The sequence below is a fragment of the Numenius arquata genome, chromosome 25 (assembly GCF_964106895.1).
Source record: "Numenius arquata chromosome 25, bNumArq3.hap1.1, whole genome shotgun sequence".
Classification (NCBI taxonomy): domain Eukaryota; kingdom Metazoa; phylum Chordata; class Aves; order Charadriiformes; family Scolopacidae; genus Numenius; species Numenius arquata.
Window position 1 is genome coordinate 1,485,540 of NC_133600.1, and position 21,663 is coordinate 1,507,202.

Below are 21,663 nucleotides of genomic sequence, written 5' to 3' on the forward strand. Positions count from 1 at the left end.
CAAGGGTCTTGCATCCTCTGGGGACCACTTCACAGTCACTCACAGAAGCCTTTTTATGTAAATGCTGTCTTTTAACTTACTTATTCTGAAAGTTATTCGGGGGTTGGACCAGATGATCTCCAGAGGTTCCTTCCAACCCCTTATCACTCTGTGAAACCCCTTGTACCTTTTGAAGAGATTTTACCCTCCATTTCGTATTTGCGTCACCTACAAGGTATCCAGAGATCCTCATAAAATACCTGCAAAACAGTAATTTGGGGAGTCTCTGAAGTGTCCAGTGCCAACTACATTGATTTACTGGCACCAACACATTGGCCTGGTTCTACCTGCAACTACGTTCCTTAAACTCTGCTGCCAAAGGCGGCATCACTCCAATTAACAAACTTGGATTAGCTTTGATACACTCACAACACACTCTCTAAAGCCTTTTCTCCAGCCACCCAGGCCACCACAGCTCTTAGGCCAGATGGAGACACCTGAAAGATAGATGTGTTCCAGACAAAAGGCAATTGAACCCTTACATTTCACAGCAGCTTTCAATTCAGCAGGTAAATTCAGGTGCAAACTCTTCAAAGCACTCAGTCATGACAAGGATGAGATTCTTCCAACATCTGGAGTCTCCCTCTGTAGCTCTCTTCAGCTACTTGGAATCAGCAACACCACTAAACTAGACCAGAATCCTTTTACATTTAAGATGTGCGAGAACCAAGCAACCCAAACCAGCATTACCTGTTTCCCCAGCCTTCCCTTGTCTTCAGTTTTCACATCTGTAGATTCATTAAAAATCCTGAGACACTCTTCCATCGGATCCGACTCAAAGTCCAAGTCTTTCTCGAGGATGGAATAATCAATGTCATCAGATGTTGAGGAAGACGAGGATGACTTTGACAATTTAGAGCGTTTCACTTTCTTTCTCCCTTCATTGTTGCTCTCAGAGTCTGAACCACAGTCATCGCCATCTGAGTCCGAGCTCACGTCAAGCAATGTGGACGGCAAAGGCCGGCCTTTGTCATCATCATCCCCACTCTCATCGCCAAAGAGGTCAACGTGACTCAAGTTCTGCTGCTTCCGACCCTTCTTTGGGTCTCCTTTTTCTGTAGAACCAACCTTTTCTTTCTTGCGCTCTGGTGCTGGAGCTTTGGTCCCTTTCTCTTTGTTTTTACGACCAGAGCTTTCCCTACCATTTTTCAAGTCACCTGCTTTCAGTTTGGAGTCTTTCTTGCTGCTCCCCAGCTTCTCCGAAACAGAGCCTTTGATGACACCCTCACTCTTGCTTTTCCCTGAACTACTGCTGGAGGACTTGGATTTTTCTTTCTTAAGCCCATCTACTTTTTCTGACTTTTGTTTTTCAGGTTTCTTTGAATTCCCATCAGTTTTTACTTTGACACTTTTATCTTTACAGTTTTTCTCGTCGTTCTTAGTTTTTAATTTCTCTTCTTTCTTGAGCACTTTATCTTTTTCTTTTTCTGTACTTTTACTTTTCTCCTTCTTGCCAACCTCACTGAGGCCAGGGCTTTTACTAACATCTGACTTCTTCCTTTTTGTTTTGTCTTTTGAGTCTCTGTTTTTATTCTCAATTTCCTGGTCATTCTTACCAGAACACAATTTTGCTGCTTTTGCATTCTTGTCTAATAAGCTTTTGGCAAGATTTTTCTGTGAACCTGGAAGGTCCTCCATGCCGTATTGGGTGTCTTTAGTATCCTGGGAAGCAAAGTCATCCAGGTTGGTGCTCTGCTCTTTGGTGGATAACCCATCGTTTGATTCACTTTCAGAACCATTTTTTGATTGTGAACTAACAGAAGTTGGTTTATAATCCGCATCAGCCTCATCTTCAGATGAAGAGAACCTGGCCTCATAGTCATCGGGTTCCTCACAGAGCTTCTTTCGTGATGGAGAATAAGATTCCTCATAACTAGAGACCCTGCCCCTTTTAGACCCCTTCGGCTCCTTTGTCGTGGCTTTGCTCAAAAGCCTGGCTGAGTAATTTGAAAGCGGGTCATATTCCAAATCTGTAGAAGGCTTAGAGTCATCAATCACATATTTATTGTTAGTGACAGTGCTACTGTATTTTTTACTCTGTACTATAGCCTTGGGGACATATTCCAATGAGCTACCTTTAGATCGGGAACTATCCAAAGTGTATTTGCTTGACCGGCTAGCAGCAGCGAGAGGAGTAGGGTTGTAGTCCGAGTTATTATTAAAGTTGTAGCTACCTGGATTATATTCTAAGGAGGCAAACGAATCATTTTGTGTCCCAGCAGCTGACACGGGTGCGTTCGAAATGAGTGAGGAGGCCTCTGAAGCACTGAACTCCTTGGTCGTTTCTAGCAGCTCTTCATACTTTTTCTGCTCTCTCTCCACTTCGTTTTTGACTGCCTCAATGGCCTTGTTGACCAGCTCCAGCTCCAGAATACCGGGCGTCACATCTGTAATGTCAGCCAGAGCGCCATCCTCCACCTCCGGCGAGGGCCTCGGAAGCTCTGGGTTGTAGGGATCATAGCCCCGCTCTGTGAAAGAGAAGGAAAAAATAACTTACTGCCAGCAATTTACGTAAAATTTTCTTTGGAGAAAAATTTTAAAAAGGTCTTTTTAAGGTCTGATCTCATCAAAACCCAATACTGAAAGACACCACCAAAAGCCAAGCTTTTGGCACCACAGAATAGCCGTTTGATATCAAAAGCCACCAGTGACATTCTCTGGTGTATGGCCAGACTACACGGAAACTACTCACAGGCCTTAAGAACTAAAGATCTATTAACAAAGTGCATTTATTACTCATGGAAAAGCTCTATAAATTAAGTATTCTTCAGGGCACTAAAGAATAATCACTGTATTAGGACCAAGAGGACAAACTGAGTCCTGCTGAAGATCCAAAGGCAAGAGAACCCAACCCAACTGCCCAGAACAACCACCAAGAGAGGAACATCAAATACCCAGAACTGCAATATGACGTTTCCCCTTTCACACAAGTCCCTTCAGTGGCCTCTCTCACATGGGCCTTTCTAGGAGTATGATCAGAGGATACGCTTTGACCACACTGCGGGCTCTTCCCACCACAGCTCCCCAGGGCAGCTTTGGGTGAGTGATGGTCCACCCAACGGAACTATACAGAAAAGCCAAAGCATCCTGTCCAAGGGGAAATGCACCCGGAGAGTCCGTTAAAGCTCATTTCGTAACGTTCATCTTGAAAAGGACATGGGAGGTGGTGGAGTCTCCATCTCTGGAGACATTCAAAACCCGCCTGGACACGTTCCTGTGCAAGCTGCTCTAGGTGGACCTGCTTTGGCAGGGGGGTTAGAGGAGACGATCTCCAGAGGTCCCTTCCAACCCCATATCATTCTGTGATTCTGTTACACGGGAGCAGTTGTCACAAGCATTAATGCTCTCTACTTTCTGCTGTGGGATCCCAAATTCTCCCACCCACCCTTCCCACTCATGGGGAAAAGGAAGGGAAAAGGACATCATTGACACACGTGTGCAGAATGACAGCATCCTGCTTGCCAAAGAACAGGCAGGAAAAGAACCTCACCTTGAAAAATTAGACTAGTAGTAGAGGAACCCAGCAATAATGATGACTGCGTTCGGCAAACTAACAGAAGCTACGGGGAAGTTAATGGCTGGCATTTTGACTTTGAAGAGTTTTCAATCCCTGTTTTATCATAGTGTCTCTGGATGCTGCTATTCCAGAGGAACTTTTTGTTCTTTGCTACAAGGACAGTAGTAAAACTGGCTTTTCAACATGAATATGCAGAAGAACAAAACAGTAAGCAGAAAGATAAAAGATAGGAAAAAAAAACCAAACCCAAGCCAAACTCTCAGGTCTAACAGGGATGAAAGAATTTCTTATAACAGCCAGAAATGAAGGGTGTTTATAGGAGTCATTTTTACTAGTCTCACGAGACTGCTGAGTTTTAATTTTTTCTTGCTTTTTTTTGTTGGGTTTTTTTTTGGGGGGGTTTGGTTGTTTTTTTTTTTGAGAGAGAGGCTCCATGAATACAGTTTCCTTTGGTAACAGGAAAAGAACCTGTCTAGCAGTTGGCAGAACGAGCCTCCAAGCCAGCAGAATAACAGAGACTGGGTTAAAATAAAGGCAGTGGTTTCATAAAACACTTTTTTACCCCCTTGGGTTTGAAACTTTTTTTTTTTTTTTGCAAACCAATTAGCTCCTGATTGAGCAGGGACTCTGGGCAATCACAGCATGATGTCATCATCTTCCAAAGGACAGTCAGAGCTGTGCTCAGAACCAGAAATGTGGGGAAAAAGGAATAAGGTGATATATTTCTATAACTAGCTCCCCCTCCACCCACTGCAAAGTGCTTTACAACCAAAACAAAGAGGATTTCCAACACTAGTGGCTGCTCTTCCCCATTCCGATGCCCAGCACAGCTCACAGCCTGCAGGAGAGAGGAGGGAGAAGGTGGCAAAACAGAACATCTCTGGTGTCCCTGCCCATGGCAGGGGGTTGGAACTAGATGATTTTTAAGGTCCCTTCCAACCCAAACCATTCTATGGTTCTATGATCTCAGCAGATGGCATGCACCAGGCAGACTTATATCCAGAGTCTAGTTAGAAAAAGAAAACATGAAGAAACGTAAGTAACAAGGAAAAAAAACAGGAACGAACCCAGATGCAAGCAGCAGCATCAAGGCCAGTATACGTCAACAGATTAACAAAATAATTAGGTATAAATTACCCTAATAACTGATAAAGAACAGAGAGCCCTCCATGCCCACAACCTCATTTCTCACCACTTTGCAGAACCTCAGCTCCGTAGCGGTAGAGAAGACCAGTGCAGTGAGGTCTGGAGGAGTCAGCTATTACCCTCCAGCTCAGGATGGAGACCTAAAATTTCACCCAAGCATCATTGGGGGAAGAGGTGAAAGCCTGGGAGTTTGTGCAGAGATAAGGATTAGGTGGCCTATAAACAAACAGAGGCGAGAACACAGAGTCTGGATCTATAGACTTGCCAAAATAAAATCAAAAACCAGTACCACACCAAAAAAACCCAACCCAAACTACACAAAAGACATCTTGTCCACACAGAAAAATTATTTTAAATATATCAGAATACAAGAAAAGTAGAAGATGACCTAAGCACAGGCCTGGTGTTTGACTCTCTGCTGTTCATCATTAAAACCAATTTGCACATTTTCTTTCAATGAAATGACCAGATGTAAAAATAAATTCTAATTGCTGAGAATGCCAGGAGGCTTTGAGATACTGTCGTGAAAGAGCTCTTTTGTAGGTGTGCAGGAGGCCTGATGGATTACCCAAGCGACGCTGATCAAAGGCTGCCTTCACCATGAAAGACACTTGTGTAAGTGTTCTCCATGATACTCATCAGCACCGTCACCTTTGGCCACGATGCATTTGCAGATAATGCAGTGGAAACACCAGCAGAAGGGGATTTTTTTTTTTTTTTTAATATATCTATCTCCACACACAGATATACACACATACACCGTGTGAGCCGGCGCAGGCAGGGCACAGGAACAACCACAAAACCACGGATGAAATGCAAAGGGTAAATTTAACCTCGATACCTCATGAAGCGGGGGATCCCCGAAGCAGCAGCGGGGCAGAGGCGTGTGAGAGGGACGCAGGCACCACGGAGCCAAACAGTCCTTGCCAGAGAGTTTTCATGTGTCAGCGAGAGAGTCCCAACCTCCTGCTCCCGCCTGTGTTTCAGGGATTGGAGCAGGCGAAGTTTTCCATGGCGCTTTGATCTCCCTGACAGCAGGGCAGGAATCTCAGGCACGTTTGATAAGGTACCTCCGAGTCCATCACAGGCCTGTGTTATCTCAGCACAGATGTTCTACTTGTCAAGCACACAAGACTGAACAACGATTAGCGTGATATATGTGTTTTCCGACACCCCAGGTGCGAGTCACTTGACTTTATTTACAATCCTCCTCACCAATCTTCCCTTACTCTCACACACACATATATATATATACACACACATAGACAGAAGGCCCCAGAGTCAGAGAAATTAAATATTCTATCTGAAATTAGGCCACCTTTTCAGATGCCTAATTATACCCCCGGGAACCTGGGAGAAGACTGGAGTCTGGAGAACAGAAGACTGAGGGGGGATCTGATCAATGCTTATAAATACTTCAAGGGTGGGTGTCAGGAGAATGGGGCCAGTCTTTTTGCAGTGGTGCCCAGGGACAGGACAAGAGGGAACGGGCACAAACTTGAACATAGGAAGTTCCATCTAAACATGAGGAGGAAGTTCTTTCCTGTGAGGGTGGCAGAGCCCTGGAAGAGGCTGCCCAGAGAGGTGGTGGAGTCTCCATCTCTGGAGACATTCCAAACCCGCCTGGACACGTTCCTGTGGGACCCGCTCTGGTGACCCTGCTCTGGCAGGGGGTTGGAGGAGATGATCTCCAGAGGTCCCTTCCAACCCCTGCCAGTCTATGATTCTGTGAACCAGGAAGAGGAGACGGTCTCTGGGATGGCTGAAGGAGTCACCTTCAGCTTTTGCATTTATTCCTCTGCATTTCAAACCCCAATACGAATACCAGGGTGTAAAGAAGGATTACTGCAGGATGAACTGCACCGGTCTTACTTTCATACAAGACGTCTGCAGTATTTCTGCTGAAGGAAAAAGAGCGAGAGGCACCACGTAGTGAAAGAACTCTTTTTGGATGGATGTAAAACTGAGAGTCTACGCTGTCCTTTGAGAATCACGAGATAATGAGAGTCGAGATGACAACTCCTTGTAGGATTGTCAACTAAACTGCTGTCAGGACACTCTTTAAAATACCAACTATTTTAATAAATTGATGTACCTCAGACATATGAAATAGTCCTTCTGAGACACAAAAAGGTGAAGTTAACATCAACACTATAGAAAACAAGTTATTAATAATTTACACAGGACCTCAGGGAACAATTTCTTTAACCCAGAACTACTTTAGAATATACCAAAATGAAAAGCACTTAAATCAGCCATTTTGGCACAGAGTATATAGAAGCGTAAAATAAGATTCTTCAAAAAAACCCCAAGGTTGATTGGGGTTTTTCCTGGTTACAGCCACGCTGGCTCTAGGAAACGAGGCCTCAGTTCTGAGGCGGAGCCAGTTTATTACAGAGTTCTACGAGCCCGCGACTACTTGCCCTGCACTGGTCCTTCTAGTTTGGGCAACAGGCAGTAAACAAAGGCTGCCATTAAATGAGTAATGGGAGTACAAGGTCACCTGTTTGATGTCAAAACTTACTTTACAGTGAATCATTCTGCAGAAAAAGATGTCTTTTTCTTCCAAGCACCCTACCAGAACACATACTTCAGATGTTTTAAATACAGAAAAGCCCGAGTGTATGACGGGTACCGGGCGCTGTGAACCAGCAGGTTTTGGAATCATAGAATTGTCCAGGTTGGAAGGGACCTTTAAGATCATCCAGTCCAACCATCAACTTAACTCTGATAAAAACCATCACTAAACCATGTCTCTAAGCACTGTGTCAACCCGTCTTTTAAATACCTCCAGGGATGGTGCCCCAACCCCTTCCCTGGGCAGTCCATTCCAAGGCTTAATAACCCTTTCAGTGTCAAAATTTTTCCTAATATCCAATCTGAACCTCCCCTGGTGCAACTTGAGGCCGCTTCCTCTTGTCCCATCACCTGTTCCTTGGGAGAAGAGACCGAACTCCCCTGGCTACACCCTCCTTTCAGGGAGTTTTGGAAGGAGTCAAGCTCTTGCACACATGTGTGACATGGGTGACAACTACCTTCCTTCCAGAGAGAACGCAGAGCTGCCAAGCAGCACCAGCTGCTGCTAAACAAAAAGGAGGCAAAAATTAGAAACTTTCAAATTCAGAGCAATTAGGATGTCAGAAGGGAAGGGTTTGCTGGGGAAGCTGCAGAGGGACCGGCACGGGCCAAACAACAGCAAACACTTTCAAGACCCGCTGCTGCTGAAGTCACCCATTTTCCTGTGTCACCTGGAGCTGGCAACAAAAGGCGTATTCATCGGGAGACGGGGAAGGTGAAAGCTGTCGGGAGACCTCTTTGTAGGGGAAAAAAAATAAGGCATTTTTATTTTAACGTCATCAGCCCAGCTTTGTTAGCTGAACAGCTTGCCTGTGTTTACAGTGCCTGTACTTAGCAAATGGACAACCTTTGTGATTACAGAAAAATTATCACCATTGGAAAATTATTTTAAGCTTTTTATTTAGTGCTTCACAGAAGAGACAGCAGCTCTCAAGAACAAAATGTTTCCAAAAGGTTTTACCAGCAGGCTGAGTTTTGCTACTCTTCAGAATTAAGCAGCGCAAAAGAAATGACAGTTTTTGGCGCAGACCTCATTTGTGAGTACCCAAAGCAAATTTCCAACAATTAATTTAACAATAATATCCACCCACTTGGAAATAATTAACACTGAGATTTAAAATAGTACATTTCAAATAATTATCCAGAGTAAATGGGTTAGGAGGGCAGGTAAGAGTAGGGAAATGTTTCTTCAAGTTTAACCCCCATCCTAATGATTATTTTTGCTCCTCCTTTCTCTTTTTAAATCATAAATTATTAAAATTAAGTATTAAAGGCACAGATAACCTTGTGCTGGTCTAAGAACATTGAGGAGGTAAGGTCTGCGAGGTTACAGCCAGTCTAGTCCACGCTGGCCTCTCCCTTGCACCCCACTCCTTGCATTTATTACTCCACAAGAGGTATTTGGTGCCACAGCATCGAAGTACATCATGAACCAACACGATCATTTCTTCAGTGGAAAAAAAGAAGCAAATTCGAGAAAAGAAAGTCTTATATTAGCAAGGCTGAAAAAAGTTTGAACGGTCATCCATCACACTGCGGTATTTTTAAACCTGCTGTGACAAAGCCATCGAGTTTCACCAGATGTTGTCGGCCAACGTCAGCGCTCGGTGCCACCGAAGGACCGTCTCAGTGCCACTGAACTTGAACAGGGAGCTCCCCAGATGGTATCACAACCAGCACAGGGAGGGGGGACAAGAGCCACCAGACATGATCCTTGTGCAAGCCATAAGCCGTTTTCTCAGCTCAGCCCCGCAACGCTGCTGAGACGCCGTGGCCAGAGAGGAGACACGGACATGCCCAATGGGTTCAATCCTGTGAGGGACCAGCTCCACCATGGGCCGTGTCCCTACCAAGCGTGCAGTGACATCAGGGATCAACTCCCTCTGCACACCCCTCAGAAAGCAATGTCCAGGTGAACAGCACACACCTCATTTAACTCAAGAAAACACAACTTGGGCAGTTTTGCCTCTGGCACAGCAGAAGAGGCACCTAAAAGGTCCTCAAGCCCACTAAATGTGGCAGCTACACCCTCTTGATGGCCTCCCAGCTTGTCCTGGGGGGACAGATGGGACACCCAATGCTTCACAAAGCAAAAGCAACACTTGTTAAATCCAAGGATGCAAAAGCCAGAATAAGATGGTCTGGCCCATGCAAAAAACATCTATTGCCCAGTGATTTACAGCCCCATCCGCTCCAGTGCTAAAACACCAGCGGGAGGCAAAGAGCATCAGAGACGGGTCAAGATCTATGATAAATGTTTTATTTCCCTACGGAGAAATCACAACTGGGAGAGGGGCAGAAAACAAAGGCCGGCCCCCCAAATATCCCGATGGCTCCCCCAGCTGCTCCCCCGGCCCCACAGCCTGTCATCGCCCAGGCTGGAAGGTGTCTCACCGTTTTAAACTCGATGATACATTAATCTGGATAGTCAATGTTTGGATTCTTTGGAGATCTTTCCATTCCCTCTCTCATTTTTAGCTTTAAAGTTATTCCTCAATATACAAGAATAGTTGAAATTCTGTTTGGAAAAAAAAAAATAAAAATTAACGGAGACTTATTTTTTTTCTGTTTTCGAGAAAAAGGCAGCCCAGAAAACATTTCCACATCTCCTGGATAAGTGCTAGGTGAAACTAAGGATCTACTCCAAAACTTAATTAAGAGAGCACGTCTTCTTTTCAAAGAATAATAATAATAATAATAATAATAATAATAATAATAATAATAATAATAATAAAAATACTTCAAGTGTTCTGGTATCTTCTTTTCTCTCCGCCTTGAAAACTCACTTCGACCAGCGTGGTCACAAGCAGTAACACCACTCCTCACCCACCGGTCCCTTCATTCTCCAGCCTTTCTCTGGCTCGCTAAAGATAAGTTATCTTCTCAACACCTGCCTTATTTCTTTTAACTATTTTGGCTGAAGAATTCCCATTTAAGAAAAAAACAAACAAACAAACAAAAACAACAGTATTTCAAATACAGGCACAACTGGAGACTTTGAAAAACCAAGTTAAAAACTAGAGAAAAGCACCTTTCAAGCCATATTACATTTAAAAACTTCAGCTGTGACTTATAGAACCAAAACTTAAACTGGTTTTAAAACCTGTCCAGTTTTAGTGAACTCAAAAGCTGAAATTAATACTTTGCAGCTCCTTCACGACTCAGACACCTGCAGCTCCACAGACTCTTAACCAGCGAAACCAACACACTCTCCAGTTCTTGTCTTTAATAAAAAGGTTAGATCTCACAGAGAAATTAAAAATCCTTGTGCAACTAAACCCTTAGAAGCAGAGCTGAGGTTTTTTCTGCATAGTCCAGATATTTCAGAGGCAGATGAAACCCTGAGGACCAAAGCCTCACGTTAAATGAACGGCCAACACGTGAAAGCCTCTCTGGAGAAGGCGCTTCTCTCGCCGCCGCTTCTTCACGTACTGCAACCCCCACAAAAAACACGACTTCAGAGTAAGGCAAAAACTTCAAAGAATTACCTGAGCTCCCCGTGGTTAATAAATATTGCAGATATTTGTTCATGCTGTACTTGAGGCTTTTAATATCTGCTTGGTACTGCTAAGACAACTCCGGCAAAGCTTATGGCACAGCCCCGCTGACCATGTGCTGACACAGCACTTTCTGGGCTGCAGAGACAATTAGGGCAGGACTTACCAAGCCCAAGTCCCGCCTTCACCCTCATTTACTCCCAGGTTAGATTGGGTCTTACTCCAGCGTCTGCAGGGGCTTTTCGCCTGGTTTCTTCTTTCCCAGCACTACTATGATCACCTCGGGGAATTTTTTTGACATTGTACTTTCCCCAACCGTACACAACAGTTTTTATTTGATTTGAAAGACCGAGTTGGCAAACACCGCGGTTTCCCAAAGGGTGGGTGATTCCTGGGGTGGCGCTAAGAAGTCCCCCTGTCCCACCGGACCCCTCCAGCAGCACAATTCCCATCCGGAGCCCAATGCCACCCCCTTTCTCCAGCCCCATAGCCAACGCTGGGTGCCAGCGGGGCAGGAGGACGGTCGGTGCTGCCTGTCGCTGCCTGCCCGCCGCTGCCTCTCCGGGATTTCCTGAGACAACAACGCCACCCCGGCGCCTCCAAACCTCCTCGCCCAGCACAGGGCAACCCAGGGAAAGTGATTTGCGAAATTCCTGGACTAGTGAATTGTGCTTTCCCCTTCTCCAGCGCTCATGCAGCACCGCGGTGTTTGACTAGAGAGGAAAAAAATAAAATGTATCAGAATAAGGCAAGATATTCCCCACCGGAGAGAGAAATCCTCTGGGAGCCTGGGGAGCTCTCAAACACCGGCACGACACTAGTGCCTTGACACCCAGGCAGGTCGCTGCACCTTTGGCCTTCAAAATCCTTCCAGCTTGACAGAGATTTGCTCCCACCTCCTGATTTTCACGTATCTAATGAGTGAGGAAGAGACTCGTGCAAGCTCAGGGCCGAGGCTGCCCACAGCCACGTTACAGATCACAGAAAGACCAAAAATCCAGCAGCCCACGCTGAAATCCCGACCCAGAAAGTGGCTGCACCTGCCCACCCACAGGAAAACTGCCAAAACCGACGGTTTAGCACAATGACAGGAACTCCCTCACCGCTGGAAAGCCGCGACTTTGATTTACATGAGCAGACACGTCCTGACCTTACTGGCATGTGGGTTTTCTATTCTTCATTTCAAAACTCAGTTAAAAAAAAAAAAAACAAAACACCATCCACCGGTGACATTTTGTTAATTACTGTCCTAAACACAAATGTGGAGGGGAAAAAAAAAAACAACCCACCCAGCTGTAGCAATGTCCCCCACACACAATTCATGGACTAGAGCACCCAACACCGAGCCACCCCATTTCTTCTCTGGGTGAAGAAACACCAAAGGCAGTTCATAAGTTTCCATTTCTGCTCATTCCATTGCCCTGTAGCAAATACAATGTTAAAAGCTCTTTCCTACAAGAAGCCGGTCTTGCACAACACCAACTACAGGAAGGAAAACGCAACTTTTAAAGACTTTTTTTTCTCATCCTTTCTACACACAGCGTGAACCTGCGCTGTGATGCAAGTCAAACAAATGCAACCCCTGGCAGGGCAGAGGCTGCTCCCACCAAACAGGGGTTTAACGCTCAGCCCCTCAGCAACATGCCCTGTGAGGAACCTGAGCGGTGAAGAAGACAACAACCTCAATCCTACGGTCACGCATGGGCTGAGGATGATTAAAGCTGGGTTTTAACACAAAAAGAGCCGCTTTAGGTTTTACCGAGTATCATTTTGCACAGCCATCCCACGTGGGTGCTTTTCGGCTGAAGACTTTGAAGAGGGGCGAGATGAAGAGCTTTCCTGCAGCAGTGATGGGATCAGCAGAGTTAAAGCTGGGGAGATAAAGGGTTTCTCCAAACCTGACCTGGGCAACCAGGAGCCGAACAGCTTATTTGTGGGCCAGGTGGCATAAATCAAACACAGATGAAAATCTCCATTGCTGGATGGTACCACACAAACCCATCCAAAGATACAATCTAGATCTAACCTGCAAACCCTTGCCCATCCAAACAGAAAATCCACACAGCAAGAAAACTGCTCCACAAGCCTTGGACCCGAGTAGAAAATCACCGAGTGGCTGTCAGCACCTGCTGCTCTAGAATAAAGAATCTGCAGGCAGGATGCTAAAAGCCTTGCCCTTCCCATCGCGCACCAACACAAGGATCAGAGCAGACAAAGAGGAGCTCAGACCTCCAAACCAAGACGCAGCTTTCTGCTCTGGGTTCAAAAAACATCCACCTCCAAAGCATCTCCTGACAGCTACTATCAAACCTGGCAAACCAAAGAGCTGGTTTCCTTAAGATATTTATAAGAGATATATTACGCTTCTTTTATGTCTTTCAGCATACTCAGGACCTAGACTTTAAAGAGAGACCTATTTTTCTCCTCTACAGCTCTTGAAGAGAGGCTTTTAGGACTGAAGGCAGTTCTTCCCTACTTACACAGCACGCTTTCAAAGCACTTCACGTGCATTCAATAATCTTTTCATCTGAAGCAGGTGGGTTTTAGTCATTTTGTAGATGGAAAGAGCACTTCAGCCAAGTCAGGATTAGAATTTGCAATCTCCAGATTCCTGGTCCTGCACAGGCTCACGTCCCGATTCTCAGCCCGCCAACAGCACCCTGGAAATACCACATCAGCACCCACTACCGCCCCAGCACCTTCCTCAGCTTCCAGCCAGCGCTGAATTTCCACAAGCCTCAGGTAGCCACACTCTCACCAGGCAGGCAGGTACCTGGCAGTAAAGACATCGGAATCAATTTGCCCCATGAAGTATCACACATTTCGGAACCCAGTTCAAAAATACCCTACAGACCAGTTCTCACACCAGTTCCCTCCTCACCCAACACATTTGTATTTACTGAGCTGCTTTAGAGGGGAAGAGAAAGGGAACTGCCACATGCAAAGAGCAGACAGGGGAGAACTCAGTCCTGCTGCAGACAGAATCATAGAATCACACAACTGTCTGGGTTGGAAGGGACCTTTAAGATCATCCAGTCCAACCATCAACTTAACTCTGATAAAAACCATCACTAAACCACGTCTCTAAGCACTATGTCAACCTGTCTTTTAAATACCTCCGGGGATGGTGCCTCCACCACTTCCCTGGGCAGCCCATTCCAAGGCTTAATAACCCTTTCCATGTTAAAATTTTTCCTAATCTCCAATCCGAACCTCCCCTGGTGCAACTCAAGGCCATTTCCTCTTGTCCTATTGCCTGTGACTTGGGAGAAGAGATTGAACAGGCACAGAGGCCTCTTCACCACTGTCCCCCAGTGGTTGGGACCATTAGAGAACCACATGAAAAACAAGGATCATCTATTATGCTCCTCAGGCAGTCTGGAACAGTGAGGGGAGCAGAGAAAAGGGGAACGGTGCTACGTCCCGCTAATTCTTCTTTTCACCTCCCTGCTGCTCCATCCAGCCCATGTCCACATCCTCCTCCCACCTCGGCCAGGCAAGACCACCTCCGCTTCTCAGTTTTCAAATACTTTCAAGGCTGTGGAAGATTTTCTCAGAGTTTTGGGGTTACTGCCAGTCCCACGGTGATCCAGAGACATCAAAGTCAACAGCAGCCTCGAATCAATATGTTTAGCAGGCTGATTCTTCAGATGTTGTCCTTTTTTCTAGGCACTATCCCAGAAAACGCAGATCTTGTAGCTCTTGATGTAGGTACCCACCTCCTTTGGCAAAAAAATTATGCTTTTAAAGCTTATTTATCGAGTGATGTGATTAAATAGGTCAAATATGCCCCAGTGCACTGTTATGAGGCTACTTTAAAACAAGGCAGGCAGTTTCGCTGACAGGGAGCAACTTCTGTTGGACCTGCTCTCAAGAAGATGGTTGCCTGGTCGCCAGTTAAACTACTACACCCTCTAGTGTAAACCTTAAATACATCCTTCCAGGCCGGACGAGCTTCAGGCAGACAGAGGAAAAGACAGGAACACTCCAGCCTGAAGCCTTCAGATGGAGCTAAGCCATAGCACAGCTTAAAGACAAAACACTGTAAAAGAGTCTTCCACTCCTATGGAAACCGGGCACCTCATGCAATCACACTTTTTCTAAAAGACAGCATTTTATAGCAGGTTCATCACTCCTTTTCCATTTCTCAATGAAATAACAGAAAAAATGGCTGAAGCCAAACACGAAGCTGAGGCAGAATTTACAGCCCCCTGGTTGTGACAGCCGTGGCGTCTGTGAGACGCAGAGGGTTTGGGAAAGAGGGCAGGACGGCGCTGAGCCGGCTGGGGGAGTGGGAGGCAGCTGGCTGGATGTTAAACCTCGGGATCCTGCTTCTTTCGCAAGCGGCAGACACTTCACCCAGGAAAACCAGACCTGTGCTTACAGCTTTTGTTTTACAACAGCCAGAGCTTCTCCAAGAGCCATAATTCAGTCAGCAAACCCCAAAACACAAGACTTCTCTCCTGGGTCACTAACACATCCGAGCCAGGCCTAACAATATTAGCACTGAGATAATTTCTTTTTTGTCGTTCACACCCAGCTCTTACATTTAGCGCTTTTCAGCCAGTATTAGAAGCCGCACACACTTTCCAGGTGCACCAGGAGGTTTTACTAAAGACCAACTTTCACTTCCCCATTTTGAAAATCAAAACCAGCACCAGCATTTATTTAGTATAGCAGCAGGTTTCAGGTGGCAGACCAAAATGAGCAAACCTAGTTCCAGAACTGACACTCTATAGATATTTAAAGACAAACAGGAATTACAGACTGAAAGGTAATTATAATATCAAGCATCTAGAGGACCATCCTAAAGGGATGGTCCTAAAGCTCTAAGGAGCTTTTCAAATTCAAAACAACATTGAAAGAGGCAAAAACTTTTGTCTTTCTAATATGGCTTATCCATCTGCCTGTGACAGCCCTGAATATGCTTTCTTTATTTTAAACTAAACCACAGTCATGGTAACCTGACCTGGTAACCAGGAGACACGAAAAATTAATCATCTTCCAAATTCATGAAGAACTCGAAGTTATGCAAGTGCAGAAGAAACATGACAAGCTGCGCTTTATTTTGACAACTTCCGCTTCAGGTTGTTAGAGAGCACACACACTAGCAAGCGTACCTATCAAATAACAAAGCTTTAACAAAAAGAAAGCAAGCAGTATTTTACCAGGGAGAAGAATGAAGGATTTCTCTCCGAACAAAATAAGTAGATCAGCAAATAATGCAAGCAAAACGTCAAGAATTGCTGGAATAACAGAGGAGAACAATAGCTCAACATCTTTTTTGCGGCCAAGCTTCATTTGAGAAACCTGGTAGCGCTCCATGCCTTTACAAGTCCCTTACTGGGAGGGGACCCGGCTCATCACACCCCAGCAGCAGGACCTGCCCCCAGGACTGGACATGGGAACACGTCACCTCCAGCTCCCCAAACCCAAGCACCTCCTGAAGGGTTGTGACAGCACAGCAGCTCCTGGCAGAGGTTTGAAAGGCTGCCCTGACACCTCACCACCACGTGAGCCGGGGTGCCTGGAGGGACAAAGAAAGGCAGCGGAACAGAGCGGCCCTTCTGCAGGCTCCATCCCGGTGACAGACAGGCTGTGCTCAGGCAATCAGGCATTTTGGGAAGCTGCTCCCCCCACCACCCCTGTGTCAGATGGCAACTGTGGGATCCAACCGACAACGATGAGGAGAAAACACCCATCTCTCTCTCACCCGGTGGGGCACAAATGGCCCTTCAGACCCTCCTTTGGAGGTAACAAGAGGTGACAACCAAGGGCCCAGGGCCTGGGCAGGGCTGAGCACAAGCAGTCGCTCAGGGGCCAGGGGGGGCCACCTGCCCGGCCTGGATGATGCTGACAGTCCCCCGTGGGGACATCCCACTCGATGAGGGGGTAATACCTGAGCGAGGGGGCAATGCCTGGGGGAGGAGAGAGCGATGTCTAGTGGGGGTGGCGCAATACCTGGGCCCGGGGAGCATGCGGGATTTAGAGGAGTCGGAGGCAGATTCAGGCCCTGAAGGGTGGGCAGGCGTCAGAGGGAGGAAGGGCAGGAGCCTGTCCTTGCCACGGGGAGGACACGCTGCTGCTGGGGGGCGGCGGTGCCGGGCCGGGGGGCGGCGGGGCCGGGCACAGCCACAGCCCGGGGAGGGAGAGAGACGGGGGAAGGAGGTACCGCGACCCGCCGGACCGGGCCGGGGTCGTACCTGCGCCGTGGCCGCCGGAGACTCCGCACCGGGCTGCTGCCGACGCCGCCGCCACCGGGGGGTGCCGGAAGTGGCAGTAGGGCCGGCGGCAGGGCGGGCCCCCGCCCGGCCCCCCGCCGTTGAGGAAGGGGCAGTCGATGCCGCGGAAGTAGCCGGTGGATCTCAGCATCCCGCCGGCTGCGGGGCAGGGAGCGGGGCCGGGACACGGAGGGGAGGCGGCAGTGGGGGAAAAGAGGAGGCGCGGGTGGGCGGCGGCGGCGGCGACGCGCTCCCGCCTCACAGCACCGGCCCCGCCGCCATCTTGGAACCGTCAGGCCCGGCGGCGAGGCCCCCGCGAGGCCGCTGCCCGCACAGGGCTGCCCGCGGCGCGCCTGAGCCGAGCGCGGGGCGGGGCGAGGGGCGGGGCTGAGGGAGAGGGCGGGAGCGTGAGGAAAATGGCGGCCGCCGTGGGTCCAGCTGGCGTTTCTCCTCTGCTCCCCTCGGGGAGCCGGGGTCCGCCTGGCTTCTGCCCGGTGATTTCAGGGCTGGGGGCACCGGGCGTGCCGGCGGGAGGAGCCCGGCAAGGGTTTGTCCCTCTGGAAGGGAGCTGGAGTGGGCCTGCGGCGGGAGGTCAGTCGACCTCCCAGAGCCATGACTGGAGTATTACCGGTTTAGAGGAGATGCCATCGAGGATATCTCGCAAGTTCAGCTGCTTTTGGACACACCACTGGACCCGCTCCCCCCAAAGTGGCCCCAGAGCAAAGGGAAGGTGCTGGAGAAGGAGGGTGCAGGCCCTGTCTCCCAGGGACCCCAAAATCCAGCACCCAACCGCTGAGGACGCCCATGTCCAATCCCCAGCCCTCTGGAGAAAAGGAGGCTGAGGGGAGACCTTCTCGCTCTCCACAACTCCCTGAAAGGAGGGTGCAGCCAGGGGGGGTCGTTCTCTTCTCCCAAGGAACAGGCCATGGGACAAGAGGAAACGGCCTCAAATTGTGCCAGGGGAGCTTTAGGATGGATTTTGGGAAAAATTTCTTCACTGAAAGGGTTATTAAGCATTGGAAGAGGCTGCCCAGGGCAGCGGTGGAGTCGCCATCCCTGGAGGGATTTAAAATCCAGGCAGACGTGGTGCTGAGGGACATGGGTCAGTGGTGGTTTGGGCAGGGTTGGGTCGATGGTTGGACTCCATGATCTTAACGTCCTTTTTCAACCTAACTGATTCTATGATTCCTTGCACTGCAGCCCAGCACCCCTAGTGTGGCCTCAGTTTTCTGGAAAGCAGCAGACACCAGCCAGGTTGTGGTAGAGGTCCCTCTGCCAAGGCAGAAATCACTCACCTGAGGCAAAGCGGAGGAGAGAACTCGCTCTGCTCTGCCCTCCCCATGAAGCCCTCCCTCCTTTGCCCAGGCAATTGGCACACCCATATGTACTGATGGAGAAACTGAGGCACATGGTAACAGCCATTTGTCTGAGGGGAAGCTGGCCCTGGGGTGTTCGAGCAGTGAGGGGCATCCACAGCTCCTGGGACGCTGCCCTTGCCCTGAGCTGTCTGAGGAGGGAGTCTCCATCTTCAGTAAATGTGGCCATTTTGGGACAACAGCGAGAGACTGAGCCCTTCAAGGAGAAGTCCATTAGGTGGAGGCAGAAGGCCCAGCCCAGAGAGAAGGGATGGTCCGGGAAAGCCTCATCACTTGTGAAAGGAGAGGTGGGAGAGCGGGTGGGAGGCGCTGGGGCTGTGCAGGGAGCCAGTGGATGGTGGTGGGGAAGGAGGAGTCGTCCTTGGCCCCAAGGAAGGACAAAAGAAAGATCACAAAAGTCATATTTCATAGTAGTCAAAAAAAAAACCCAAAACCTAACACTTTATTTGGAAATACAGCACCGTAACAAGGTGAAGATGCTGCCTCCTCCTCACCCATCGCTCCCAGCAGAGCGAGTCCAGGGGACGTCTTGGGGACATCGGGAGAGGAACCCACACCTGCCTGGCCAGCGCTCCAAGGAGCAAGCAGAAGACCAATGCCCCAGTGTTGCCGAGGTTTGGGGGCAGCAGCTGCCAGCCGGGAAACCTGGATAATCGATAAAAAGCTTTCAAAAAGCAGGAAACACCAGGAGATCAGAACCAGGCCACCGACACAAGGTGCTTTACAAGGTACCCAGGGAGGGCTCACATAGGGAGGGCTCATACTGACCATCCCCCCTTGCGCTCCTGCCAGCCACCTCCCTGCTTCCCACCAGGGCTAGCAGAGCAAGTGATTCTTTCCCAGAAAAAAGAAAAAAAAAAAACGAAGAAAGCATTTTTATTTTTATGAGATAGATAAATCTATTTTATATACCGTCAGCTGTAATAGACACACGCTGGGTAACGTTATTTCCCTTCCCTGTAATTCTCACTCCATGCTTACTCAACTCACAGGCTGGCAAAATGAAATAAAATAATATAAAATAAACCATGTGGAGGATGCCACAAGGCAAAACTGCCCAACATTGATTCAGGCTGATCTCGGTGAAGCTTCTGCTTCCCCCAAAATGGGAAGGGGCAGCTCGGTTCACTGGGATGCTCACTCAGCTCCCAGTCAGCAGCACGGGAGAAGGTCCCAAGGGTCCATGTGCACACCGACGCAGCCCCGCTGACAACAGGGACCCCCAAATTCACCCGTCCTGGTGGATCCGATCCCGCCAAGGACCTGAACCCCTGACTGCAGCCTCCCAGCTCGACTAATGGATCCCCAAGATGGACCTTATTCCTGTCCAAAAAGGTTCTGACCCCTCTGCAGAGAAATGAGGGGGTTTCCCCAGACCCTTGTCCCCAGGATGCCCAGCTGATGCTCACTCTGCCTCCCGGCACGGTGGCTAAATGTCCCAATTTAAGATAAGGAGGGAGACAACCTCAGGACAGGTTCTGGGCATGCAGCAGGGTTGTCACAGCACCTCAAGTCCCTGTGTGGGACAAGGGACAGTGTGGAGGGACATGCACCAGTGTGGTCCTCACTCCCAAGAGCATCTGAAGGATGCACATCCCTCCCTTCCCTGGAGGGAGCTGGCATGTGTGCTGGCAGCCCAGAAACCCTCCGCACCCTGGGCTGCATCCCCAGCAGCGTGGCCAGCAGGGCGAGGGGGGGAGATTCTGCCCCTCTGCTCTGCTCTGGGGAGACACCCCCCAGTGCTGCCTCCAGCTCTGGGGCCACCAACAGCAGAAGGACATGGAGCTGTTGGAGCGGGGCCAGAGGAGGCCCCGGAGATGCTGGGAGGGCTGGAGCCCCTCTGCTGGGAGGACAGGCTGAGAGAGTTGGGGGGGTTCAGCCTGGAGAAGAGAAGGCTCCGGGGAGACCTTGGAGCCCCTTCCAGTCCCTCAAGGGGCTCCAGGAAAGCTGGGGAGGGACTCTGGATGAGGGAGGGGAGCCCTAGGAGGAGGGGGAAGGGTTTGACACTGAAAGAGGGGAGATTGAGCTGAGATGTGGGGAAGAACTTCTTTGGTGTGAGGGTGGTGAGAGCCTGGCCCAGGTTGCCCAGAGAAGCTGTGGCTGCCCCATCCCTGGAGGGGTTCAAGGCCAGGTTGGAGGGGGCTTGGAGCAAGCTGGTCTGGTGGGAGGTGTCCCTGCCCAGGGCAGGGGGTGGCACTGGGTGGGCTTTAAGGTCCCTTCCAACCCAAACCAGTCTGTGATTCTGTGAATAAGCTAGAGGTGCTGGTGTGGTGGGAGGCCCCCACTTGCCGACCTCCACTCCCTGCTTATTATTTTGCATCTCCATAAAAAAGCACCTTCAAAGGCAAGTTTCCACTCCCCACGGTGGGGGTTACAGCTTTTCTCTGCATCCATGCGGGAATGTTCTCTGCACAAGGCACCACCCAGGAGTTTGTCAAGTTGGAGAAAGAGCCGGGGGAGTGGGAGAGTGGGGGCTCTCCCTGAGCTGTGAAATTGTCTTCACGCAGGGTCGTGTCTTCGCAGGGTGACACCTGTCCCGGGTCTCTGGGTTCCACATCCTGATACTGCCCTACGTGTGTCCTACCAGGGTCCCCGTCCCCCGTGGGAGACCCCGACCCCACTACAGCACCCTGCTCCTCCCCCAGACCCCCATGGCCAGGGGTGCTCTGTGACCCCCCAACACCCCACGCTCATCCTGGGACAACAGCCTGGCCACTGCATCCCACCCCCAGCACCAACCCTCTGGGTGTCGCCCAGACCGGGGAGGGGGCTCCCACCCCCCAAGGATGCTCCAGCCCCCCAGGGAGATGCTTCAGCCCCCCAAGGGCGCTCCAGCCCCCCAGGGGTGCTTCCGGGCCTCCTAGGGAGATGCTCCAGTCCCCAAGGGAGATCTCAGCCCCCCCAGGGTGCTTCTGGGCCCCTAAAGGGGATGATCTGACACCCCAGGGGGATGCTCCAGCCCCCCAAGAGTACTCCCAGCACCCCCTCCAGGGTGCTCTTGACCCCACCAAGGGGAGGCTCTGCCTACCCCCTAGGTGGATGTGCCAGCCCCCCAAGGGTGCTCCTGGCCTCCAAAGGGGAGGCTCCAGTCCCCCAAGAGTGCTCCCAGCACCCCCGAAGGGGATGCTCCAGCCCCCAGGGGTGCTTCCAGACCTCCAAGGGGATGCTCCAGCCCCCCAGGGTGCTCCTGTTCCCCCCAGAGGGATGCTCTGGCCCCTCAGGGGTGCTCTGAGCCCCCTCAGGACTCGGGTCCCAGGCGTGTGGTCCGGCATGTGCTGTCCAGGCATCGT

General features: G+C 49.5%; 1 protein-coding gene across 1 annotated transcript in view; it reads right to left on the reverse strand.

Annotated features, from left to right (window-relative positions):
- The window catches only part of REXO1 (RNA exonuclease 1 homolog), a 40,437-nt gene extending 23,155 nt beyond the window's left edge, over positions 1–17,282 (reverse strand). The window contains exons 1-2 of the mRNA XM_074163966.1: positions 16,980–17,282; positions 730–2,507 (exon numbers count right to left, since the gene is read on the reverse strand). Of these exons, the coding sequence (XP_074020067.1) occupies positions 730–2,507; positions 16,980–17,148 (1,947 nt within the window). The 5' untranslated portion in view covers positions 17,149–17,282. The remainder of the gene's footprint in view (positions 1–729; positions 2,508–16,979) is intronic.
- Between the last annotated feature and the right edge of the window lie 4,381 nt (positions 17,283–21,663).